This window comes from Microtus oregoni, unplaced genomic scaffold, assembly GCF_018167655.1.
Source record: "Microtus oregoni isolate MIOR12 unplaced genomic scaffold, Mior012 000018F_ref0000195, whole genome shotgun sequence".
NCBI classification, from domain to species: domain Eukaryota; kingdom Metazoa; phylum Chordata; class Mammalia; order Rodentia; family Cricetidae; genus Microtus; species Microtus oregoni.
The window spans coordinates 5,613,513-5,639,773 of NW_024543077.1; the positions used below are offsets into that span (position 1 = coordinate 5,613,513).

At 47.8% G+C, this 26,261-nt stretch overlaps 2 protein-coding genes across 2 annotated transcripts in view; one reads left to right on the forward strand and one right to left on the reverse strand.

The window, feature by feature from the left end:
* Positions 1-3,155: 3,155 nt before the first annotated feature.
* LOC121458919 (armadillo repeat-containing protein 10) lies at positions 3,156-14,091 on the reverse strand. Its single transcript, XM_041668311.1, has 6 exons — positions 13,778-14,091; positions 12,667-12,815; positions 11,040-11,174; positions 10,155-10,331; positions 5,483-5,554; positions 3,156-4,759 (listed from the first exon to the last, which is right to left on the reverse strand). Exons 1-6 carry the CDS (start codon positions 13,908-13,910, stop codon positions 4,505-4,507), a joined length of 921 nt encoding a protein of 306 aa, XP_041524245.1. The 5' UTR covers positions 13,911-14,091; the 3' UTR covers positions 3,156-4,504.
* A 460-nt stretch (positions 14,092-14,551) lies between these two features.
* The window catches only part of LOC121458647 (dynein regulatory complex subunit 6-like), a 169,199-nt gene continuing 157,489 nt past the window's right edge, over positions 14,552-26,261 (forward strand). Inside the window, exons 1-3 of the mRNA XM_041667951.1 lie at positions 14,552-14,664; positions 23,723-23,826; positions 24,222-24,312. Coding sequence (XP_041523885.1) covers positions 14,590-14,664; positions 23,723-23,826; positions 24,222-24,312 — 270 coding nt within the window. The 5' untranslated portion in view covers positions 14,552-14,589. The remainder of the gene's footprint in view (positions 14,665-23,722; positions 23,827-24,221; positions 24,313-26,261) is intronic.

The window sequence follows — 26,261 nt, forward strand, 5'->3', positions numbered from 1 at the left end:
CCCCAAATATAACAATAAGATTTATAAGTATGCTTTACATGACTTGGGCGTGTTATATATTTTTATATTAAATGACCTATAAGCACAATTGTATCTTTTAGTAAGCCACTGTGAGATAACAGTAGATTTTTAAGATTTTGGAGTCTTTGGCCAGTGTGCCTCTGCATCCACGGTGTGTTGTGAACCGTCAGGAAGCGGGCTGCCCACGTGTTAGTGAGGACGAGTGCTGCTTCTGACTCAGACCCGTGAAACCAACTTTCTTGGCACAAAGCACAGTAGGTTTCCTCTCTATATAAAATATTATATAGGGAGTGCTCAATACTTTGATGTATTTGCATGGGTATATGCATGCCACACCTTGGCCTCTCTCATCGGAATTTCATTACCCCGGAACAAGTGACTTGAAATCAGTCCCGACCTCACCATGTACGGCAAGAGGACAATGTTAACCTGCTTCCAGAGGGGAGCATAATAGACAGCACTTTAGAGATCTAGGGAGAAAACTGTCTGATACAGACAGGCATGGTAGAAAGAGCCATAGGGAGAAAGCTGTCTGATACAGACGGGCACGGTAGAAAGAGCCATAGGGAGAAAACTGTCTGATACAGACAGGCACGGTAGAAAGAGCCATAGCAATGTTTTTGGTAATGCTTTGATCTCATTGCAACCACCAGCTGGAGACTAACTTAAGTGAGTAGTAGCCAATATGAACGATCATCAGAGTTTAGAATTTTTATATGAAATGTTTTTATCGGTCCAGGGGAAATGTGCACTGTAATACCGTGTGTATAGTGAACGTGCCTTGGAGGCACTAAAGCACAAGATTCTATTTAGAATCAGCTCAGTAGCAATCTCCTCACTGCAACTGGATCGAATCGGACAGTAGGCTGTGGTCCCAGCCTCGGGGGACAGTGCTCCACCTAGACGGTAGGCTGTGGTCCCAGCCTCGGGGGACAGTGCTCCACCTGGACATAGGCTGTGGTCCCAGGCTCTGGGGACAGTGCTCCACCTGGACATAGGCTGTGGTCCCAGGCTCTGGGGACAGTGCTCCACCTGGACATAGGCTGTGGTCCCAGGCTCCGGGGACAGTGCTCCACCTGGACATTAGGCTGTGGTCCCAGCCTTGGGGGACAGTGCTCCACCTGGACGGTAGGCTGTGGTCCCAGGCTCCGGGGATAGTGCTCCACCTGGACATTAGGCTGTGGTCCCAGCCTCAGGGGACAGTGCTCCACCTGGACATTAGGCTGTGGTCCCAGCCTCGGGGGACAGTGCTCCACCTGGACATTAGGCTGTGGTCCCAGCCTCGGGGGACAGTGCTCCACCTGGACATTAGGCTGTGGTCCCAGCCTCGGGGGACAGTGCTCCACCTAGACGGTAGGCTGGTCCCAGGCTCTGGGGACAGTGCTCCACCTGGACATAGGCTGTGGTCCCAGCCTTGGGGGACAGTGCTCCACCTGGACGGTAGGCTGTGGTCCCAGGCTCCGGGGACAGTGCTCCACCTGGACATAGGCTGTGGTCCCAGGCTCCGGGGACAGTGCTCCACCTGGACATAGGCTGTGGTCCCAGGCTCCGGGGACAGTGCTCCACCTGGACATAGGCTGTGGTCCCAGGCTCCGGGGACAATACTCCACCTGGACATAGGCTGTGGTCCCCAGGCTCCGGGACAGTACTCCACCTGGACAGTAGGCTGTGATCCCCAGCCTCAGGACAGTACTCCACCTGGACAGTAGGCTGTGATCCCCAGCCTCGGGACAGTGCTTTACCTGGAGAGTAGGCTGTGATCCCCAGCCTCGGGACAGTGCTCTACCTGGAGAGTAGGCTGTGATCCCCAGGCTCGGGGACAGTGTTCCACAGGCACCCTTGCAGTCACCTAGTCATACTGAAAATTCTTACTCCCAAAGCAACTGATAAACTTAAGTCTTTCCCCACGAATGGGCCTTGACATCGCTGTCCATGTCCCAGTCTGTCTGAGGCTGAGTTCTAGTCCCCTGAACTGGGCCTGCCTCCTTTTCCAGGCTTCCTCTGCTTACCTGAGTCCCATGCATTGTGAAGTACATCAAAACACCCCATCTTCATTTTATTTTTCTAATGCATTTCAAAGGATGAGTTGTGTAAAGTGAAAATAAATTTTGAAAAACCCATTCTCTTTTGCCAGTCTAATCTACATTGTGAATACTCTCTCTAACCTATCACAAGATCAGTTTCATAGCCCTTCTTGATGAGCATCATCACTGAGGATGGCCTCTGAGGGTGTGTCTTTCGCGGGCACGTTATGGTCCACAAAAGAGAAACCTACTGGTATGCTTCACCGGATGCTCTTCCCGGGTACCTGTGGAACCCCGCTCTACCCCGACACTCCAGGACCAGACCAGCCAGCTGCCAGCAAGCATGGCGCGTCAGACTGGCAGAGAAGGGTGGCGAGGAGCTTCCAGACCCCTCATTGTGAAAGCCTCTCACAACCTTCCGACATCCATTTTCAGTAAATAGGCGGATTTTCAAACCGTTATGAAGAAATGTGCCTTGTGGAGAACACCTCCAATGTTGTGTCTGCGCCAAGCCACGGCTAAGCGCTACTCACTCCAGCACACTGCAGGCTTCTAGTCTCGCCTTAAAGCCAACACGTCCCTGTTCTAGAGTCTTCCAAGCTGATGTCTATCAATCCTGAGGATACAGCTTTCAGTTCGAGGATTTGTGCCTCTTGAATCACGCTAGTCTTTACAGGTGTATTCTGAAGCACCCCTAAAGCATTTGCACGCTCTCTCTTACACACACACACACACACACACACACACACACACAGACACAGGAGCTTCGGCTTGCACACTCAGTGCCAAGCACAAGGGCACAATGGATCCACATAGGGAAGAACCTGGCAGAACTCAAAGACATCAAACTTACACCTCCTGAGATATTAACTATCTGAAAAGACAGCTGATAATGTTTATAGGGCTCAGAGAAATGGCTCAGTGGCTAGGAGGACCTGGGTTCAGTTCCTAGCATCCATATGGTAGCTACAACCATCTACTAGAGTTCCAATGCCTTCTGACCTTGTGCCCATACATACATGCAGGCAAAACGCTCACAAATAAGTTTGAAAAAATTTAGAAAAGATATATATATATATATTAATTTTAGTCAAGTAAGGAAATTTTGTACATCTTTGCATTTTTCTTTTTATTAAAAATTATTATATAATTTAGGCTCAGTAAAAAATTCAAACAGTAGAAATGGGCATACACAGAAAAATCCAGTGTGCCCACCGCCCAGTCCCGTGATCACAAGTTTTACGCATCATTCTAGAAATGTTCTATGTATAAATGCATTTCTCATTGTTACAAAACACACAGGACCACAGTACATTGTTTTACAACAGCTTTTAAAAACATCATTTCAGGGTGTATTTCTATAGACTCCAGTCAGACTCTCCCAGGCTCATCTTGGTTGAGCCAGCTGCCTGGGGGTGGAAACCTGGATTGTTCTCCAGCATCTGACACATCCTTACTGGGGTAGGTGCTAAGAACATGCTCCCTGGAGAAGGAAATAGCTCTGATGATGAGGGGCCTGCGAGCGGTACGGGGGAGGGGGCAGGTGGAGCGGAGCTTGGGGATCACCGCGGCCCAGAGCCCGCTGTGGCAGTTCTGGTCTCCACTCAGCACCTCAGGCTGCCTCGTGAGCAACTGCCAATCACTTCCAGGAGCCAGGACTATACAGAGAAAGGCCAGTGATTCGATGTGGGGGAGCCATCAGATATCCCCGTAAATATCTCTAGTTCAATCTCATATTCACTTGATAACAGTAAAATTATCCAAAATAAACCTGAAGAGCAAATTAGTCCATGAACCCAACTAAACCTCTGCCCCAGAAGTGACTCCCATCCTGACTGTTCCCGACTTAAGTATTTGTAGATGTCGCCTGTAGATCCTACCCAATCCCCACACTGCCCCAGATCTCAACTATCCCAAAATTCAAAATTTTGCCAGGCTGTAGTGGCGCAAGCATTTAGTCCCAGCACTCGGGAAGCAGAGGCAGGAGATTTCTGGGGATTCAAGACCATCCTGGTCTATGAGATCCAAGAGAGTCATGGCTACACAGAGAAAGCCTATCTCAAAAAAAAGAAAAAAAAAAACAGTTTCAAATTTTGAAAGTCATGTTGGATTACAGCTGTTCACCCTGAACTGTGTTAGAAACAAAAGGCGACTTCTATTGTTTAATTCCATCAGCTGAAACCATCCTTTTAAAGAAAGGTGGAAAATAAGTCCCTGCGTGCTGACTTAGGACTGCATCACTCATAGAAAAAGTATGAGCAGTCGGGTGGTGGTGGCACACACCTCTAACATCCCAGGACTCAGGGAGGCAGAGGCAGGTGGATCTCTGTGAGTTAGAGTCCAGCCTGGTCTACAGAGCGAGTTCCAGGACAGTCAGGGCTGTTACACAGAGAAACCCTGTCTTGAAAAACAAAACACAGAGAGAGACAGAGAGGGAGAGAAACAGTAGGAGCAACCAGTCAGAATTTTGGCAGTATTGCCAAAGCCTTCTCTTTCACATCCGCATTGTGGTGATGAGCTAACGCCCTCATCTTCTGGGCACAGTCTTCTCCATACAGCAGGCAAAACAATGAGCCTTTGGCGAAGGGCGGCTGAGCAGCCGAGCAGCCTTCCACCCTGAGGCAGTTGTTTAGGTTCTGAAACAGCGTGAGAGCCCGGAGAAGAATCTCACTTGTTATTTGGCCATCATACAGGGAAAGAAAGGAAGCGTCCACCTGAAAGAGGAAACACTGAGTGTCATTTTGTATTGTAAAATAGCATTGACTAGTTTCCATTTAGAAGTCTGGTCTGGGGCAGGCAGCCCCAGCTGCTAACTCACTAACACCCGTGCAGGTTCTAGACCCATGGCACACATGAAATGAGGTTGTGCTTGTTAGATAAAAGGTAAGATTTCTTTGGGACCCCAGAGAGCAGACATTTGAAAATCCAACCATTGTAGGATCCATGCAGTCTGTAAGCACTCGTCAGTGCAACCAGTATCACCACCCCCACAGCGCGGGACCAGGGCTGAGTGGACGGCCCTGCTTTTGCAGTGGCTGCTCGTTGGTTACAGGTTTGAGTTCCATGAGGACGAGCACTGTGTACTTGCTGGTCGGTGCGCTCTGCCCAGCATCGAGCACACTCGGGTGGGCGGCTCGACACTGTTGTCTCAGCAAATGCTGAGGCAGATGTGCGCAAACCAGACCAGATTTACAGACGCAAGGATACTGTGGACTGCAAATGGAGCAGCGATGGGAAAAGTCAGTGTTGATGCAGAGGGTTTTTAAAGATAGTTTTAAAAAGTAAAATATGCTTGTTTCAGTAAACACAAATTAATATATAGGAGGAACAGTAAACCAACCCCACAGTGTGAGTGTTTCTGGGCAGACCTTCCTAGCTCCATCCATCCAATCTCTGTATGTGTGTCCATGCACAAACTGGGCAGGTGATCTACTCACCTGGGCACTCAGCAGCCCCTCTGTCATATCTGGGTTCTCAGACAAATTCAAAAGCAGCTTCAACACCTGGACCTGCCAGCGAGAAGGCTGGGTTTACTGGATCAGCAAGTACAACCCTCTTCCTAGAGTGCTGTTTTCTAACTGCCCAACACCCCACAAACTCCCGTCTGCACCTCCAAGCCTGGATGCAATTCTCTCTGTGAAGTCTCCTCTCGGCTCCTCTGACCCCTGGCACCTCTTTGAGAGCAGCTACCTCACTTCTGTCTCAGCTGCTGGGGAGGCAGGAAGAGCTCAGCAAATGTCTCCCAATACTGTAAGTCTGGTATGTGTTCAGTCACCTCCTTTCTTTCCGAGTCTGTGCTTGTGTGCACACATACACACATGTGTGTGCATGAGGAGGCCAGAGGCAGAGGTCAGTGGTGTCTGTGATCGCACTTCACCTCAGACATTGAGACCGGGTCCTCACCTGAACCCAGAACTGTTGGAGGTTATCTTTTTAAAATGTGAAAAATACTTTGTGATCACTTAATTAGGAAGCAATATGAAAGTGGTCGAAAGGCTAATTAAAGTGCTAGCGTTCTTATTACATAGTTTTGAAAAGTCAGAAATTAAATAGAATGTTTTAAAAATCCTTAGACTCGTTTTATGTGCATAAATGGTTGACTGTATGTATATGCACCGTGTGTGCAGTACCTGCAGAGGTCAGAAGGGGGCAATGGAGCCTCTGGAGTTAGCAATGGTTGTGCCGGTGCTTGGTTCTGAGACCTCTGCAAGAGCAACACATGCTCCTAAGTGCTGAGCCATCTCTCCAGCCTCAGAATATCTCTTTGAAAAACATGAATCCACACTTTCTACAAGACCATTGAAATTAAAGTGAGGAAGAGGAGGAGGGCACTAAAACCAGGAAAGAACAAATCTACTTTCACCAGATCCAGGAAGGAACCTAGGTGTGCTTTTTCTAACTTGTTAGACAGGCAGCACACACTGACTTTGGGACTCTGGGGACAGGGTGGTGGGATCCAACTTGGGATCCCTAAAGTCTCCCTTAGCCAGAGAACATTCCAAATACAGGGAAACAAAGAAAAAAGGAAGTTTCCAGTGCGCTGTATGCCTACAATTCCTGTGATCACATGTGGAGTTGTTTATAAGGAGAAGGTGATAAACTTTGCTTAACCTCAGTTTGACCATGTGGGTAGGGAGGTGTGTGTCTTTAGTCCCAGTGTCGGGAGGCAGAGGCAGGAGGATCCGTGTGAGTTCAAGGCCAGCTGGGTCCACAGAGCAGGTTCCAGGACAGTCAGGGCTACACAGAGAAACCCTGTCTCCGAAAACAAACCTCCCTCCTCCCCCAAATTAAAAATTTGTAAAATTAACGCAAAATCAACAAACTGCAGAAGAGAACAAGGTGAAAACAGAAGTCTATGCCTCTGGCCCTCCTGCCCCAAAGTGGGGATCGCTGCCGAGAAGCAAGAGTGACCTCTGCCCCTGTAGTGCACTCCCTGTGAGCTGACGCTGTGGGCAACACCAGGAACAGGCCTGAGGACGGCGCCTGGCTGTAAGTCAGTGCAGCTGTGGCAGGGGAACAGGAACAGAAGCTGCACAACAGATCACCGTGAGCCTGAGAGGAACCGTGCTGCCCTCTCCAGGTTAAGCACATTCATGCACTACAGTTTCCAGTTCCGCTCTTTTCCTTTCTTGCCTCCTACACCACCTTGTGGTTATCCAGGACATTTAGGTTGTTGGCTCTCTGGTCAGTACAGGCAGCACTTTACAGTATCTGTCTTTGCTGTGAGTCAGGGTGCAAACACAGATCACGCAGCGCAGTGAGAATTCCACTACAAACTAAAAGTCCCTGTGCTGGACACCTACGGAGGAAGCATCCATGACCGACACATACAAACGGACGGCTATGCCAAGACGCATTTTCCAGCTAGAACTTCACGCTCATGCTCAGCTTTTATGGAGAAACAACGCCATGATGACCAGGTTCCCAGCAAAACTTTAATTTTCTACCCTAGAAAAATTCTTGGCAATGCAATGGAAAAAAAAAAACACAAAAAAACCAAACAACCAAACAAACATCCCCCCCCCCCACCAACAAAACAAAACAAAACAACCTGATGTGAGTCATCTCTCACAAAGTGGTAAATTTTACTGGCCAGATCTGAGACAGATATACACAGGTCCAGAGCTTGGCTCTGAACTAAGAGTTCCTCCTGGGTTCCGGGTAAATAAGCTGCAGAGACAGTCAAGGGAGAGTTTTTTTGAATGTAGCAGTCACAGCACAGAGGGAAGGCGCTTTCCCGGGCTGGAGCCAGCTGGGGCTGCAGCAATACAGCCAAGGGTTTAATTCTGAACACCTGTGCGTGTCTGGGACCACCCACACATAACACCTCAGAAACCCTGGGCTACAGTGCAGCTCTTCTGTAATTATACCCTGGTAACTCCAAAATGACGTCAGATACTCATCTGGGTTTGGAAAGGAGCAGGATGCTTTACGCACTGCTTAGTGGACCATTCTAGTAGCAGCATGGAAGACGGTGGTGCTGGGGGTGATGGATACCATGAACTGTGGGGGCCACCTCAGGAGGTTAATATATTGCCTAGAGATCGGTCCTGTGATATTCTGGTGAAGATGGTGGCTTGTCTGAACAGTTTGCCTGAGGCTAAGGTGAAGAATTTTGAATTAATTCCATAGGTAGAGGAACTCTCAAAACAGCCGAGTATAGGCCCTGTTGTGTGGTTATGAAGATTTATAAAGAAAAGGAGCAAGCTGAGCAAGGAAAAATACAAAACGTGTGGACTGAGAAAAGGGGCACCAGGAAGTGGGATGGAGCTGGATCCTGTGTTCAAGGAGATAAACAGAAAAAAAAATGGGATAAAGGGAGTGGTGATCTCAGGGCAGGATCCTACCCAGTTTTCAGCTGTGAAAAGGAACTAAAGAAGCCTAGAACTCCCAGGTGTGGTGATGCTCACTTTCAATCCCAGCACTGAGGAGGCAGAGGCTGGTGGATCTTTGAGTTTGAGGTCAGCCTGGTCTACAGAGCTAGTTTCATGACAGTCAAGCTTAGGTGGTGAAGGACAGAAAGCTGGTGAGGATGGTAGTTGAACAAGGGGCCATGTTCAGCCCCGTGAGGAGCAGAACTCGGCAGCTTGGGGTTAAGAGAAGGGGCTGTGTTATTTGCCCCTTGAAACTAAGGAAAGCTACGGAGGCCAGGTGAGTGTCAGGGGTGTCCACTGTGTGAAACTATAAGGTCCAAGTCCTGGAGCCCCCAAGATGCTGGAGAGAGCTGGAACCAGCGAGTGGAGCCAGCGCCAGAGAGGTAAGTGCGCCGCAGTCAACACAGCTGAGCAGAGTTAGAGACCATCAGACATGGAAACGCAGAGTGTGGAATTCCCCGGCTGGTTTTCGGTTTGCCTTTCCTCACTGTGCTCCCTTCCCTGTGTTTAGGGATGGTAATATATATCCTGAGCCATTATGTGTTGGAAGTGTGTGATCTGTTTTTTGATTTTGATTTTATAGGGAATTACAGTTAAGAGACTTCACGAATCCCAGAAGAGACTTTCAACTCTGTACTTTTAAACACTGTTGAGACTGTACTAGACAACGAAGACTTTTGAAGTTGGAATAAATACATTTTGTACTATGATATTAAAAGCTTATGGGGGCCAGGGAGTGGAATGTGGTAGTTTGAATATAACTGGCCCCGTGATCTCAGGGAGTAGCACTATTAGGAGGCGTGGCCTTGTGGAGGAAGTGTGTCATTACGGGGGCGGGCTTTGGGAGTTTTCCATACTCAGGATACCACTCAGTGTGAGTCCACTTCCTGCTGCCTTCTGATCAAGATGTAGCCAGCACCATGTCTGCATGCTCCCCAACATGATGATAGACTGAACCTCTGAACTGTACGAGAGCCACCCCAATAAAGTGTTTTCTTTTTGATAAGAGTTGTAGTGGCCATGGTGTCTCTTCACAGCAACAGAAACCCTAAGACAAGGAGTAACAAAAAACTATACATAAAAACAGACAATAAAACCCATTACTTTGTATGCTGATTTAAAAAGCTGTCAGCACTGAGGTAAGAGCTGCAGCTTACGTCACTATTTCTCAGAGTCCTTTACTCGGTTCCTGTTTCTAGTTAAAGGACGACAGGGGTCCCAGAACATGATTTTCCTGATTCTCAGAAAATCAAATGATCGCCCAAGACACAGCACAAGAGCTTCACATGATCTGCGATTCTTGGCGAGGAGACAAGAGGCTTTCTTGGGCGTCTATGAGGATTTTTCATACACCTTTGAGTGGACTACACTCTTATCTTTTGGATACGGGGTTTCTTTATGTGGCCCTGCCTGTTAGAATCTGCTCTACAGATCAGGTTGGCCATGAATCCACACAGATCTACCTGTCTCATTCTCGAGTGCTGAGATTAAAGGCACCACTATCTTTTTAGGGGAACCTCACAGGGATGAAATACACAGTCTGGGATCCCAATCTTTCTTTTCCCCCCTGAAACTCATAATGTAGACGAGGTAGCACTCCCAGAGCTCCGCCTGCCTCCGCACCCTGAGTGTTGGGATAAGAAGTTTGTGCCACCACACGTGGACAGGAAATGCAGTCTCCTGAGCTTGGCGAGGCGGCTCTCTGGCCCACAGGACCGACCGTTGCGCTCCCTACCTTGGTGCTTCCGTTCCCGGTAAGCAGCAGGTGGAGCAGCCCGGTGATGTAGCTGCTGAGCAGATGCTGGTAGTTGTTGGTGACAGTCATGTTCGTGAGTAGCCTCAGCCCGGCTAGCTGCACGGCAGAGTTCAGGGGGTCCGCAAAGACATCCTCGCAGACTCGCTGGACATACACCTGCAGGCAGGAGAGAGCGACTGAGCACCTCGGGCGCTCCAGGACCTGAATGCTGCTTTTCTGCAGGGCAGAGCAGAGCTCAGGAACTGGATCTTCAGAACACGGGACATTTATGTCAGGCCCTTCGACTCTGGTGACCATTCTAGCTAAACTGCCTTTGTTAATGACCTGGCGCTGTGCTGAGAATCAAAAGCAAGCAGAGCAAAATTAACTTCCGTATTTCTGGAGATGCAGGTATGTGAGTTTCTATACTATTCACCACTGCAAAAAGCCATGAAGCACTGGCAGTATTCCCAGACGGGAAAAAATCATCACTAAATCTGAATGCTGTCAAAACTGTAAGAAAATGTCTGATTTAAGCTCTAAGAAACGATCAACTGACCGCCCAACACACCTGTACTAACGTTTGTGAGACACTCCAAATGTGTCCCCAGAGGTCACATTTTCAAGTTCTACATTACACGTGTAAGCCAGCTTTCTCCATCCTCTGAGATAAGTATTGGCTTCTGCAGCTGATGGTGAGGGTAGGCGGGATGGACAGGAGCACTGGAGATCTGAGCTGAGAGTCCCTCACGCTGTGACAGTGTCCTCACAGGCGCACTGAGAGCTGAGCTGAGAGTCACTCACGCTGTGACTGTCCTCACCGACAACTAATTACTTCCTGTTTTTTGTAGACAACCCCATGCGTTTTTATTTCAGACAACTTACCTTTATCTTGACTTGATTCTCAACATTCACACTCAGGTTATTTAGTGCATTTAATGCTTTCTCCTTAATACTCTGGTTCGGAGAGTTGATTTTGTTTGCAACGATTGGGATACCACCCAACTCACGAATAATGGCCTAAGAGAGAGGGAAAAAATTGACCATAACTTCAATATGCAACCTTTTGCTGAACTTCACGCACACAGAAATGCAACTAAAATAAATCACTTGTAGAGAAATGTTATTTGTATATTCATACACAAATCTTCCTGTTCAGAAACAGTCTTTATGTGAGTGTGCGTGTGCAGAGGCCATTCCTCAAAATGTCATTTACTTTTTTTTTTTTTTTGAGACATTTCTTTCATTGGCTGGGACTCAACAAGTGTGGAGATGCAATATTCTGAAATATCTCTTATATTCCAAGACTGGAATTTTTGCTGGACCTCATAGCCAAAGTTAATAATAAACCTTGAAGTCACTTAAGTCTGCTAGCCTAGAGTGTACTTAAACTGTTTGTTTTACCTGCCTTTAAGAGAATAATTTAACTACCAACCTTGCCTTGGATTTCCCATGGAATAGTTGGTTGTTAGTTTTACAACCTGAACTAACACACAGCTACAGTCTTAAGTTATATACATTCTTGCCCCTAAACCAGGATAAAGCATGTGTGTCCCTTGCTGAAAGCAGTAAACACAGAAGTCAAAAGTAACTATGTTTATTGGTTGAGAAACAATGTTTATTATCTGGGTCTTTGGGATCGGTTGGGACCAGTGATGTGGGAAGCCCCTTTGTATGCCGTGAATATCACCGGTGTGGCTTTCTGGGACCCAGAGAAAAAGTGCGAGATCCATGGACTGACTCCCTGTCACTGCTTCCCCAGTGCCAGGATTACAAGTGTGTGGCACCATGCCTGGTTTTCCATGTGGCCAGTGCACTTTATTTATCTATCTCCCTTTATTCTAACTGACACACACAGAAAATATATATATATATATATATATATATATATATATATATATATATATATGGAGCACTTTGTATATTGATACATGTATAGGTTGCACAATCACCTTAAATGCCTATTTATTTCCTCAAATGTGTATCACTTTTTAATGGCAAACCATTCAAAACTCTTTTTTTCTTTTAGCTCAAAATAAATCTGTACAGATGACAATGTTAACAAAAGCATTGTTGAAAAAAAAAAACCCCAAATTGTTTTTACTTATTCCCTGAGGGGGAAGGGATAAAGCATTCACGTTAAACTCTATAGTCTTAGCCATTTACACTGCCTTGGTGGTTATCGCTGGCTGAGGGATCGATCACCTACAACAGACCACTCTAGCGAGGTCGGTTATCCAATGAAAACACATACTTAAATGTAAGGTGCTTTTACTATTTTATGCAAACTCTGCCTTTTGTTGGCTAGGAACTATTACGATGCTATTACCCAGCTCTTACAGCGATGCTGGCATCTAGCTTCTCAGATATTACTTCCTGTAATTTCATTATTTGGGTGTGATTTTTATGAAGAAAAAAAAAAGCCGATAATGTTGTGAGTGTAAGTGAGGTACAGACATACCGAGAGCTGAACGCCCAGAAGCACAGCTGTAGTGGGAAAGAGGAGACTTACTTGATTGGTTGAGAAAGCTGCATTATTGCCCAGGGTGACCAAGGCTTTCTCAACAATTATAGGATCATCGGTTGCCTCCAGCAGGTATAGGAGTTTCTCAAGTTGTTCAGCATTTAGGACCGCATCATAGGGACCATCGGTTAAGTCTTCTGCGTAAGAAGAAAGCCACATGAAGGTCATTAAAAGTCATCAATGAGGTGTTCTGCTTTTTAAGGGCAACTTAATTTGCATATACCCAGAGGTGAGAATTCTGCCTTTAGAATGGCATTAGCAGATTACATGTAATGGTGCCGGTAAAATGTTTTAATAGTTACTTAATAAAAAAATTACATTCCGGGGCTGGAGAGATGGCTCAGCGATTAAGAGCATTGCCTGCTTTTCCAAAGGTCCTGAGTTCAATTCCCAGCAACCATCTGTAATGAGGTCTGGTGCATTTTTCTGGCCTGCAGGCATACACGCAGACAGAATATTGTATACGTAATAAATAAATAAATTTTAAAAAATACATTTCTCTACCTCTGAGGAAGGCAGGTTTTTTGGTCGGCAGATTTTATTTCAAATTGTTTTCCGGACCTAAAAGACCCCTTTAGAATGCGTAGCAAATTGTTGGACAATGTCCCAATCACCATAGGACTGAACCTACAAGTCCGAGTTGCAGGATGCTGAGGATGGCTTCAAGGTTCCTCCCCAGGGCAGGTACCAGCAGAATTGCACAGCAGGGATCCCTTTTTCCCAGGGCTACACGCTAAGTTTCAGCCTAGGTCTGAGGCCCAGCAGTGACGTACTAGCAGCCAGGGACATCTCTTTGGTAACACAATGGCCCAGTACAAATTTTAAAGTAATAGGCAACCTACATGGCTTGGAGAAACCTTAGTTCTCTCCTGTGAAGCCCTAGGAAACAACAGAAAACTCGGGGCAACGTTTTCAGCTCTTATTTTAAACAAAGAAGTGGGGGCAGGGAAGCGGCTCCAGACCCACGCAAGGCAACTTCCAGCCTTCCTCCACGTCCTCCCATGCGACACAGGGACCCGTGAGCGCCCAGGGCACCCCCGGCCCACGCAGCTCGGAGTGGCCCTGCAGCCCCGAGCCTGTGGCCCGCCCATCGCCTCACCTGCGGACCGCGAGGGGCGCAGGCGGCGACGTCCTCGCCGCGGGCCCCGAGTCAGCCAGTAGATGCAGTAGCAGGCGCCGGCGCCCAGGACCAGCCCCGCCGCCACCCAGCCCGCGTCCCGTGCGCCGCCCATGCTGCAGCCGTCGAGCTGCGGGGAACCGGGATGCCGGGACCAACTCGGGTCCGGAGAGAGGAAACCGGGCTGAGGCTCCGCCTCCCGGAAGTCGCTCTGCTAAACTCGGAAGCCCACCCACCCGGCGCCTCAGAGCCTTGCACCGGGAGGGCGGGATGCACAGAGCCGCGGTCGTAGCTGCAGCTCCTACCAGTACCCGGACCGCTAAGCGCGAGGCTCGTCTCTAGCCCCGCCCCATATTAGCCCCGCCCATTTTCACTCTGCTCCGCCCAGCTATAACCCGCCCCTCCCCTCCTCGCCCCGCCCCTTCTCAGTCTGCCCCTCCCCCTCCGCGGTCGCAGTTGCAGCTCCTTCACGTACCCAGACCGCCCCACCAAGGCTGGCTTCTAGCCCCGCCCAGCTATGACCGCCCCGCCCCTCCTCGTCCCGCCCCGCCCCTTCGCCCTCTGCCCCGCCCAGCTACGACCTCCCCGCCCCGCCCCTTCGTATTCTGCCCCGCCCAGCTACACCACGCCCCTCTCCTTTTCGCCCCGCCCCCTCCCCTAAGGCTCTCTTTTTCCCGTCTCCTGATTGGCGGGGACTGCACGGCTCCCCGCCCCCCCTCGCGTGGTTGCCGAGCAACGCGCCGACGCGGCCGGCCGGCTCAGCCGACCGCTGCATCTCAGGCCGGCCTCCCGCCATGTCTTCACTGCGCTGTGCCACCCCTAAACTGAGGAACTACTTCAAGGACAAATACATCCCTCAGATCTGTGAGGTACTGGAGCCACGGAGTCTTTCACACACACAGGACACGGGGAGATGCCCGGCAGGGACGAGGAGATTCCTAGGGCTGCCCTCGAAAGGAGCGGGATTTGGGTAACTCGAGAGGGAGGGAAAGGTTAGAGAAGACCAGAGGGTGAGGATGGCTAACGCAGGCGTGGGAATGAGAAGAAAGGCGAGAAAAAAAAAAGTGACATTCGCCCGCGCGAGAGAGCACAGGGCCCTGGTTGGGAACCTCGGAGCAAGGGAAGGCGTGTCAGACGCACAGTGGTATTATAAAGAGCATCTTGAGCAAGACGGGGGCGGCGAGCCTAGAACAAGGGTTGCCTAGCCCCGCTCCAGCAGGAGGGAAGAAGAGTCACCGCCATTGACACAGCTTTTTAGAGCTCACCACGAAGCAGAACCTGGGGTCCCGGTTTCAGCAAAGAAATGAGTTTCAGGGTACATCTGTACGAAGCAAAACTGGGTTTATTAAAAGCGAAAACAGCGGTGTTGTAATAGAGAGTAAAACACACCCGATCGGACAATGGTGGCTTTGGAAGGGAGAGGCCCTCAGTTTAAGTGTCTTCACAGTGGGGTTATATGTGTACCTTTTTTTTTCTTGTGGCTTTCAAAGTTCCATCTTTAAGTATTGGTAACCCACCACATACATCTTTTTTTTTTCTAACATTACCTAAAGTTGAAGTTTCTTTTTCTTTCAGTAACTAAGTAAATTTTTTCCTCAGTTGTGTGGTGGATTTATGAGTGGTTTTATTTGGCTCTGGGAGAGGGGAGACCAGAAGTTCAATGCTGTGCATCCTTGTGGCCTTATGCAAGCACAGCCTAATCTCTGGCCTTGGCATCCTCCACTGGGTTGTTTGGAAGGACATCATCTAGCCCTAAGTGAGTCCAGTTTCCTTCCCGTCTTTATCAGGATACCGTTGGGAAAAACATATATTCCCTATGTGGTCCGGTAGGTTCCTTCTGGCCGGGAGAGCAGATCAGAGCTGCAGGAGCAAGGCTTCCCTCTCTAGCGCCCCCAGTCACCACAGGTCCCCCATTCTGCCCTGCCTCGGGAGTACAGTGTGGTTCTGGATACAAGGTTTTATTCTCCTGCGTGCAGGGAGCTGAGAAAGTCTGGCAACTTCTATTTTGTCTGTAAATAAATAGTTGCTGTTGGTTGTGGGTGATGCAGTGGATTTTCCAGCAAATAACTTCTTGGGGAGAGCAGAGGAACTCTAAGGGAAGAAAGAGCAGTTTGGCACAGTCCTTCCTTTCGGGTGGTAATTTTGAAGTATTTGTTAACATGTTAAATAGGGGCAGGCCCCAGAGTTTATCCTGAGAAGGCTTTCACCTCTGCTCATGCATCAAGCAGGTGCAGTAGGGGGTCTTGTGCTTAGTTTTGTCAGTTCATGAAAGCAGATTCTTTCTCCTGTGGGATTTTGCTACTCTCTGATGTCTTACCTGTATTTGCACTAGGATGCATGCATTCATGTGGAGGCCAGAGTTCAAGCATGCACACACATAGTAAGTAAATGGTCAGTCAACCAATGAGTACATAAATGTTAAAAGCATGTGAATAAAAAGTAATATAATTCTTTCAGGAAGAAATCTCTCTCTCTCTCTCTCTCTCTCTCTCTCTCTGTGTGTGTGTGTGTGTGTGTGTGTGTGTGTGTGCGCACGCGCAGGCAATCATGCCTGCAGCAAGCTAGTCTTTCCCATCAGTAGAATCTATCCTTGCCATCTAAGTATGTTGTCTACACAAAAGAGATTAAAGTAAGATATAGTAATAGCCTTTTTAAAAGACCTTGGAGCTGAGTATTTTAAACGTTTTGGCTGTGTTTGTTTGTGTGTATGAGGGGTGGCACATGCATGTCGTGGTACATGAGTGGAAAGCTTACGGTCAGTCCTTGGCTTCTACCTTCTTTGAAAGAGGGTTTCTTTGTTCTTTGATGCCAGGCTTGTTGGCCCATGAGTTTCAGGGATTCTCCTGCCTTCACCCCGCATCCCAGGGCCATTCGCCTATGTGTGCTCTTCACCTGACTTTACATGGGTTTTGGAGATTCAAACTCAGTCCCTCAAGCTTGCGAGGCAAGTGCTTTATCCTCTTGGCTGTCTCTTCAATCCAGAGCTAGCTATTTTACGTGTTTGCTTTGTATTTTAGATAGATGGAGTAAATAGATACTTAGAAGTCTGGGCAATAAGATGTTTACTGTGTAGAAATTATTTTATGGTCCAGGAACTATGTATTTTAGAAACTCCAAATTAGAAAAAATATGTAATGGCAACACTTGAGGGCTGTACCTACAAGAAAGTTTTGGAAACATGAATCCATGTGATTCTTCTGGTTCACTACAGTCATCTTTCCTTTCAGAATACAGACACTGCACACACTGTGTCTCACCTCACTGTCTGTCCTTTGGAAGTACTCCTGGAAGGCATTCATATTTTTAAGGAAATTATTAAAATAGGAGTCCATGCAATGATGCCCTCTTGGAAGGATTTGGGTACATTAAAAAAATTCGACATACGTCTGTATTTCTGTTTCCACTTGATAGAGAGGTAGGTGTGTTAGCTCCTGGCAAACAGGCCAGCTCCAGAGAGACAAAAGATGAGCTGTGTGTTATGGATACACTGTCTACAAAATTATTAAACAAATAGACATAGCAATTGTATCAGAGTAAGAAATTACATTTCAAATGGTGAGGTTGGGTTTCAGTTTAGTAGCTAGGGAAACGATAGGAGCCTGCAGAGCTGGCTCTGGCCAGCAGAGGGCGAGCTTTACTTACAAATCACGACTGAAGCCTCTTGAATTTTTCTTGATTTTTTTTTTTTTGATAAAGTTTTTATGGCCTACATTTCTTTCAAGATTCAGTTGTCAGTTTGTATTTATAAAACACATTTATCTAGAAGCCACATGGATCCTGTTATTGGGTGTTTGTCTTACGGGGTGGGCAAAGGAGAGGCACAGTGGTTTGTACTTTCTCTCAAGCTCCTTGAGCCCAGGAGACCAGCCTGGGGAACCTCCCAAAACCCTGCCTTGGAACAAAGAATAAACATTTACCAAGAATGCAGGAATCAGGAATTTGTATGTGGCGAGGGACAGCTTGCTGATTTGGGAGAGCAGGGACTGCTTCACTGACTTAGTTTGCTGGGCCTTTGGGTAAGGCGTTTATAGCTTCTCGGCTGTGGGGGGCAAATCTTTACTGAGTTCCTAGTCCAACCAGCCCCAGTTTCCAGAGGTGGTTCTAAGATGAATCCACACCAAAGATACAAAACGCTGCCAATTCTTTCCTTCTGAAGTGGTTCTTTATCTAGGGGTAGCCATAGATGATGATCCCTCCACTGGGGGAACGGTGTGCTGGTGTTCAAATGGTTGTCGTGGTCTCTTATGTCTGTGCAATTCAAGCTGCCCAGTCTGTACTGGGCGGGCGATATTCCTGTAGTCCTGGTTCCTCAGGAGACCCGAGGCAGCAGAGTCATTCAATGCAGACTCGGGCTCAGAGAGAGCAGGCTGTATAACAGGCAGATTCTGGCGCAGGTAAGACCTCTCATGCTGGTTCCGAGGGGTGTTCCCTTCTCCCCAGGGTTCCTCCTGCACAGACAGAGCACTTGGGACACTTGCATTGATAAAGCTTCTAAAGTTAAACAGTGGTGGTGTCTGTTCTAATGTTGACAAGAGGTGGCCGATTCATTCAAAGGCTCACTATTGGACTGCAGAATGAGACCTACCCTGAAGCAGCATCACAGTGCTCCACGTCTCCAAGGGGAGGGGGCACTTTGCTTTGTTTCCTGAGGCTGCGAGAAGGGGCAGGAAAAACTTTGAACAGTGTTCAATTTTTTTTTTTTTTTTAAATTGTGAAGTACAGGGCTTTCTGGGACTCTGATTCTCAAGCTGCGCCTTTTCTCTTTAAAGCAACCTCCTTTTCTTTCTTTTCAAAGGGTGCAGATATCTGGACTCTTTGTTCTATTGTCTGTTTAAAAGATGTATTTCTGTGTTTATAGATGAACAAAACGTTTCCAGATAGATAAGAGCTCTCCCAATAGCCAGTTCTGTAGGGCGAGCACATGGCGTGGACAAGGAGCACCAGGACGAGGCTTTCACAGCAAATGACCCTGGTTTGTGTCCCCACAGGGCTCGCCTGTTAGAATGTCGGCTCCCAGTGCAGCACTGTGGAGAGGCAGCGGCGCTTGTCGGAGCAGCTGTGGTCAGGGAGCATCAGCCTCAGAGGTGGACTGATGGTGATCTCACTGGAAGGAGTGGGTTACCACAGGATAGACTGGTACACAAGCCAAGCCAGCTTCCCCAGTCCCCTCTGGCCTGGGGCGTGCTGTGTGTGATTCAGCACCGAGGTCCTCACTAAGTGCTGGCTCCATGCTCCTGGACTTTCCAGCTGCAGACTCTAAGCCATAGGAAACTTTGTAACTCGTCCAGTCCCTGATATTCTGTTATTGTAGCAGAAGTAAAAGAGACAGTGATTGACTGGGTCTGGAGGAGAATTCCTTTGTCTTCGCAGGGTGACCCTGTCTGATTTCTGCATCCACCCCTGGCTATTGGTGACTTGGTCTGCCCTACTGGGCATGGCTTTTCTGGCTTCCCCACCCGGACACGCTCTACTCTCTTCTGGTCATGTGGACATTTCTGACGAACGGGGCCACACAAACATTCGAGGGTTGCTTTCATTGCAACACTCTTCAAACAGTTGCTTTTATACTACGATGAGGCTGTTAACATAGTCACCGTGCGTTCTGGGTGTCTGACGTGATAGCCCTGATTGGTTCTCACGAGTTTGTCTGTCTCTGTCCCTACTCTGCCCCCCTCAACCCAGAACTATACTGGCAGCTAACTACCGTACGTCTGAACTATTGCTTGAGGACCCTCTCTTTCCTTGCCAAACACGTTTTCCTGCTCGAGCTTCCTCCATTTAGCTTGGCGTACAATCTGTCACAATCTTTCCTCGTCATCACACTGTGCTTTCCTGAGTCTCACACATTTAAGACTCACGTGGGTCCTAAGACATACATGCCTCATTATCCTCTTCAGGAAACAAGAGGAAGCCCTTGTTCTTGTACAGCGAGTAGCACCTGTCGGCTGAGCTGTCTCCCGGACCTTCCTGCTGATGTCTACTGTGAAGTCAGCTCTGCGGCTCTTGCTTAGCTGTCTAAGGCCCTGGTTTCCACCCCTAGCACTTTAAAACAAGCAAACAGGGAGAAATAGTTATTTAGTCACTGGTCATGCTGCCTCACTGGCGTGTTTCTGTGTGCCATCCACCCATGAATTTCTAAACTCCTTGTTGTGTTGTCTTGTCCATTAGGAGCAAATGAACAGTCATAATTCTCTGCAAAAAGTAAACATCCCACTCCGTTAGCTCCATATGCCTGTACTGCCATCTCAGTAACTTAGCTTCTCTATCTGACTAGGTTTCTGTTTTTAGGAAAGCAGCTTTTTGATCTGGAGAACCCGGAAATACAAAGCAACATGCAATGTCCGATATTTCTTAACCTGATCCCCAACTTTCTTAATCCCCACAGAATTAAACCCCACTAACTCCCAGACTTCTGTGCCTGGGAATTTCTCAAGGAGCTTGCTAAAAATGCAGAGCCCTAGGTAGCAGAGGAAGCACGTTGCCATCCAAATACTTCCGATGCAAATGTCCTCTAGACACAGGCTATGGAGGATGGGATGGATTGTAGAATGGGGGAAGCAGATCCCCTGGGCTCTGTAGACCCCACACATCAAAGCACCAGGGACAGATGGGTCTTCCAGCAAAGCTGTTCAGGAAGCAGATGTAGTGGAGGGATCCAGCCCCTGTCCCTTGATGCTTTTTGGGTAATAGTCACCTTTTAAATCTAGCTTGCAGCTGTGGTGGGAACCAAGAATGCCTTGGGTATTTAGTCTGCAAGTAGCCAAGCTTCTCATGAGAGAGGTCAGGGAGGGTCTGAGTTGGGGCAGCTTAAGAGGTTGTTATGGTCCATTTTCTTAAGAAAAAAAAAAAGATTTGTTTTTCTGTGTGGGTGTGTTTTACCTGAATGTGTATGCACTTTCTGCATGAGGGGTGCCCACCACGGTCGTAAGAGTGGGCTAGCTCCCCGAGAACTAACTAGAGGTACATGTCTGGTGCCCACCAAGACTGAATGAGTGGGTAGCTCCCCTGGACCTGGAGATGCCCACAGCTCTAAGCCGCCATACAAGTTGCTGGGAAACAGACGTGAGTCCCGCGTAGTGTTTCTTTTAAGAACTCAGTTCAGTCTCCTGCCCTCCTCTGTCTCTGCAGTTCGTGAAGGGTGTTTGCTCCTGCCGATGGGAATAGCGGACAGTTGAGGATTTTAGAAGCTGCTACTGGGTGGCGGTCTGGCCTTTTGTCTATGTTGGTGTCCTTTTCTGCTGAATTGTGGATTTAAACCCTGCTCTGTTCTCAGTCTCTTGAATTTATTATTTTCTTTCCAACAGGAGGGGGAGAGGGGAGAGGCCTGTGTCTAAACTGAGGCTTTTTCCTTTATCCTGCCGGTGGGGTTTTAGCCGACTGCACCACGAGAGGGAGTCGAGGCGGAGTTGTGAAGGGAGGGTTCCATTATACAGAGTTCAGTCAGGACCGATTTCCTGTATTTCTTTTTTTCTTTGTCTGCTTGTTGGAGGGACACTGGGAGAACAGCTAAGTCTCTAGATCTATGTTTGATGGCACTTGGCCCACGGCGGTGGGAACACGCTCTGTGTAACTCCAGGGTCTGGGAGATTTTGTTTCTGAAATGAAGGAGCAGGAGAAAGCCAACAAGAGTGGCTTCTGGGTCGGGGAAAGGAAAAAAAAATCTCCCTCCCGCTGAGACATACTCAGTAAACCCTGAAGGGACTCAGGAACAAGGTGAGTGTTAGGAATTTTTCCTGATGCGAGCTCTCTGCCGACGCAAATTCCCAATCAAGCCAAATCAAAGCAAGCCAAATTAAGAAATATCCAGGTTTAGTGGGATTCCTGCACTCTCGGGTGGTCCTGAGGGGGAACCGTGAAGCCTCGAACTCAACCACCAAGAGGAAGAAAAGTGACCATGTGATCCTCTTTTAGGAATCCACTTAAATACCCTCTCTGGGAGGGTCAGGACCTGGCATTCTGGGATGTGGAGTCCAGACCAATACACTCTCAGGCCTGGGGGCTGGGGGCTATGCTCCCAACTTAACAGTGAGTTTTCAGCTGGCAGCTGTTGGCTGTGTGGCTAAGGGCAGAAGTGTTCAGGAATTCCGTGTGCCTCATTGATATTATTTTTAATGGTAAGTTTTTCTCACAGGGATAGCCCAGGGGAAAATCATACTGCAGCAGCTTCCTTTAAAGTGCATTATCTATTAATAACAAAAATTAATAACTTAATTACCTATTAGGTTATTTGTTTCCTACCTGTTTGCACATTTTTCATAATACCCATATATTCACCTATATATGCATATATAAAATGTATATATTTTCCATAATATCCATATATATGTATATATATTCTCTTTAAGTATCATGGTAAAATATAAATGCATTTTAGTCTTTTTCAATTTATAGTAGATTCCTCCTCCTGTTGTGAACCCATGGCCTCACCATGCTCCAGCAAACGGCTCTGCCATTGAACCCCGCCACATCACCATAGTAGATTTTAAATTTTTTCTATCTTTGAGATTATAATATATTACAACATTTCTCCCTTTTTTTTCCTCCTCCCAAACCCTGCCATATACCCCTGCCCACTCTCCTTCTCCTTCATGGACACCTCTTTCACTATTATTGCATGCATGCCTATATGTAGCTGTAGTATATGTATATTTATTCCTAAATACAACCTGTTCAGTCTGTATAATGCTACTCCTATGTATGTTTTCAGGGCTGATCGTTTGGCACTAGACAACCATTTGGTGTCCTCTTCCCTGGGAGGATCATCTCCCCTGCTCCCAGACTTGCTTAGTTGAGAGTAGTTCTTTGAAGCCTTGAGGGCTTTCCTTCCCTCACACGGTTTGGCATGTCCGTTGGTGTGTGTCATCCTTGTGGGCTTTCCCTCACACGGATTGGCATGTCCGTTGGTGTGTGTCATCTTTGTTCAGCTCGTATTTGGGCAGTCATGTCGGTGAGGCTTTATAGGTGTAGCTTCTGGTGTTACTAGGAGACACAGTCTCACGGCAAACTCCCTGCTCCTTGCTCCTCTGGCTCCCACGGTCTCCCTACCCCTCTTCAGCAATGTCCCCGGAGCCTTGGGTGTGGGAGTGTGCTGCAGATGTGCCATTGGGGCTAGGGCTAGGCTCTCCAACTCTGCACTGTGGTCAGCTGTGGTTTTCTCTAGTGCTCTCTGTCGGTTGCAAATCAAGTTTGCTTGATGAGGGGCGAAGACTGCATTTATCTCCACAGTAGATTTTGACCATGGATTTTATCAGTCACCTTGGTTCCTCACCAGCCCAATGACTCAAGGCAAGGAACATTTACAAGGAAGGCTGAGTGGACAAAGGGTCTCCCGTGTGACACACGGCAGCTGCTCCCAGTGCTACTACGACAGGCAGATATTTGATAGAGAAGCGGGCAAGATGAAGGAGCAAAGTGATGGTTCTTTTTAATTTTCATTTCTAGCTTTTAAAAATTTGTCTTTTGAAGGGAGGTTACAATGGAGGAGGGAGGACAGGGAAGGATGGAGAAATAAGTGGGATTGGGGTGCGTGATGTGAAACTCCCAAAGAATCAATAAAAAATTAAAAGAAAGATGGTTCTTCATTCTTTTGCGGGAGGGCCAGGCTGGTCTTGAACTCAGGAGATCCACCTGCCTCTGCTTCCTGAGTGCTGAGATTAAAGGCGTGTGCACCAACCGGCCCCTTATACTTAAGAGGGGTAGAAACCATGGATCTAAGCATTGTAACTATCTTGAATCTGAACAAAGATATTTCGAAGTTTCTTACATCGTACGAAATACTGGGCAGCAGTTTCTCTTCTGTCGCTCATAGAAGTTTTAGGCAGACCTAGGAGAACGGAACTGTGGTTGGACTGCGTGTCGCGGAAACACAAGAGCCACCCGGGTGAAAGCAGAAGCCCTGACTCCATTTCCGTATTCTCTTCTCAACAGGCGCTGCTATGTGGATTACTTGTGACATGTCCTTCCGATCCACTGAGATATTTACAGCAAATGATCAAAATTATCATTAAAAATGGTCTGGAAAACCTTCTTTGGTAAGTGTTGTTTTGAAGTATGTACGGAAATATTCTGAAGGCCAAGGACTTTGTATAGCATCATGACAAAGTCTTGCCGATCTGGGGCTTGTTAAAGGATCCATCCGTGGGCTCTTTGGTCCCCAAGGGTTAATGTGAACAATATACTCCTGATTTTCTCAGTGTGAGGACGCGGTCAGCTCCCATTGTGCTCCCAAGACTGAGAGTTTCAAGGTGAGGATGGAGAGACAGGTGATGCCATTCTCGGGAGCTCAGTGAATTCTGGTGATTCTGACCTGCCTCCTCAGGGGAGGTAGCCTTCCCACCCCACACAAATACATGACACTCAGTGATTCAATTATAGAAGTACTTCAAAATGGAATTCATGTTGACCTTGCTTTGTAATTTTATTCAAGGGACATGTGCATCGATCCAGCACTGAAACCAAGACTTCGGAGACTGTCTGAAACATACTTGGAACAGCTTTTTGGACTGGATGACCAACTGGTAATTATTATTTTAAAATTTGTTTATTATGTATATAGTATTCTGCCTGCATGTACGCCTGCAGGCCAGAAGAGGGCACCAGATCTCATTACAGATGGTTGTGAGCCACCATGTGGTTGCTGGGAATTGAACTCAGGACCTCTGCAAGAGCAGACAGCGCTCTTAACCACTGAGCCATCTCTCCAGCCCCCCAACTGGTAATCAGTCAAACACTTTGAAACACATCTTAACTTCTGACCGAAGTACCCGAACAGACTGTAGATTTTACTGGGGAGTGTGAGATCAGAATCTGTTTAGAACTGAGACCGCGTAGGAAAGTGGGAGAAAAACACACGCAGAGCCAAACACGTCCACGGGTCAAAGGAATGAGTAGACGTGAATAACACACGCAGAGCCAAACACGACCACGGGTCAAAGGAATGAGTCGACGTGAATAACACACGCAGAGCCAAACACGTCCACGGGTCAAAGGAATGAGTCGACGTGAATAACACACGCAGAGCCAAACACGACCACGGGTCAAAGGAATGAGTCGACGTGAATAACACACGCAGAGCCAAACACGACCACGGGTCAAAGGAATGAGTCGACGTGAATAACACACGCAGAGCCAAACACGTCCACGGGTCAAAGGAATGAGTAGACGTGAATAACACACGCAGAGCCAAACACGACCACGGGTCAAAGGAATGAGTCGACGTGAATAACACACGCAGAGCCAAACACGTCCACGGGTCAAAGGAATGAGTCGACGTTCTCTCTTCCTGACTGCCGTTCTCCTGCTCTTCCTCTCACGGACAGAACTAGCATTGCGGAAGCAGGATTTACTAGCATACCATGTAACCCCAGCACTCAGGAGGCTGAGGCAGGAGGATGGGAGAGAGTGAAGGGCTACTGGAGTTACTTGGCGAGATCCTCTCAAAAACGAAGCGGAAGCCTTGGAGAACTCTTTACAGCAAGGTGGTCTCCTTCCTTCCTTTGTGGTCCACCCTCCAGTGTTGGCTTGGCAGCCCTAGCGGACGAGGATACAGGGAATCAGGCTTGTAAAGCTAAGACCAGAATGCTAATGAGGTTGAACCTGATAGCCAGACCTGGTTGTCTCTGAAAGGAGGAGCCTGCTCCAGCAGCTGGCACAAGGGGTAATACAGGAGAGGGGGATTTTTAGAACACTCTGTGTGTGTGTGTGTGCACAAGGGGTAATACAGGAGAGGGGATTTCTAGAACACTCTGTGTGTGTGTGTGTGTGCACAAGGGGTAATACAGGAGAGGGGGTTTTTAGAACACTGTGTGTGTGTGTGTGTGTGTGTGTGTGTGTGCACTCAAGACTGTGTATGACACTGGCTCATGCTAGGGATGTGGCCTGCGTAAGCCCAAGCAAAGCTTGGGGACTCTCAGTAAAGGTGGACATTGGAAATGGCAGTCAGAGTCATATTCAAAGAAGGTGCTTAAGTTAGATATGAAAACGTGAGTCTCAGGTGTCTGAGTTAGCGAGCTCAGCCCAGGCCGGATGCAGATTAATTCACACTCGGAGAAAAACACTAAAAATAACGTTGAAGAATGAAACACCAATCCTCAGTGTTATTTGACATTTCAAATCATCGTATAGTAATATTAGCTTTATTTTAAAGTGCTTTCCATTCTTCTAATTTTCTGTCTATTTATAATGACTAGCAAGGAGGTGTTCTAACCCTTTCCCAATAGTTCTACTCCCCGGTGACATTCAACTATGTGCGCCCATGCGGCCGTTCTTACTCAGACCACCATGAGGAGCAAGCCAGTGAGCAGCACCCCTCTATGGCCTCTGCCTCCTCTGACCTCCTGTCCTGACTTCCTTCGATGATGGGCTAAGATGTGGAAGTGTCAGCCAAACAATCCTTTCCTCCCCAGCTTGCTTTTGTTCACCGTGTTTCAACACAGCGATAGGAATCCTGGCGGAGACTTTGTGGTGT

Excerpts from the sequence above, each read along its gene's own strand:
- LOC121458919 (XM_041668311.1), bottom strand. The coding sequence starts at position 13,910 with ATGGGCGGCGCACGGGACGCGGGCTGGGTGGCGGCGGGGCTGGTCCTG. Across the intron at positions 11,175-12,666 it reads CAGCTTTCTCAACCAATCAA|GCCATTATTCGTGAGTTGGG; the intron begins GTAAGTCTCCTC and ends CCTCTCTCTTAG. Across the intron at positions 4,760-5,482 it reads AGGGGCTGCTGAGTGCCCAG|GTGGACGCTTCCTTTCTTTC; the intron begins GTGAGTAGATCA and ends TTCCTCTTTCAG.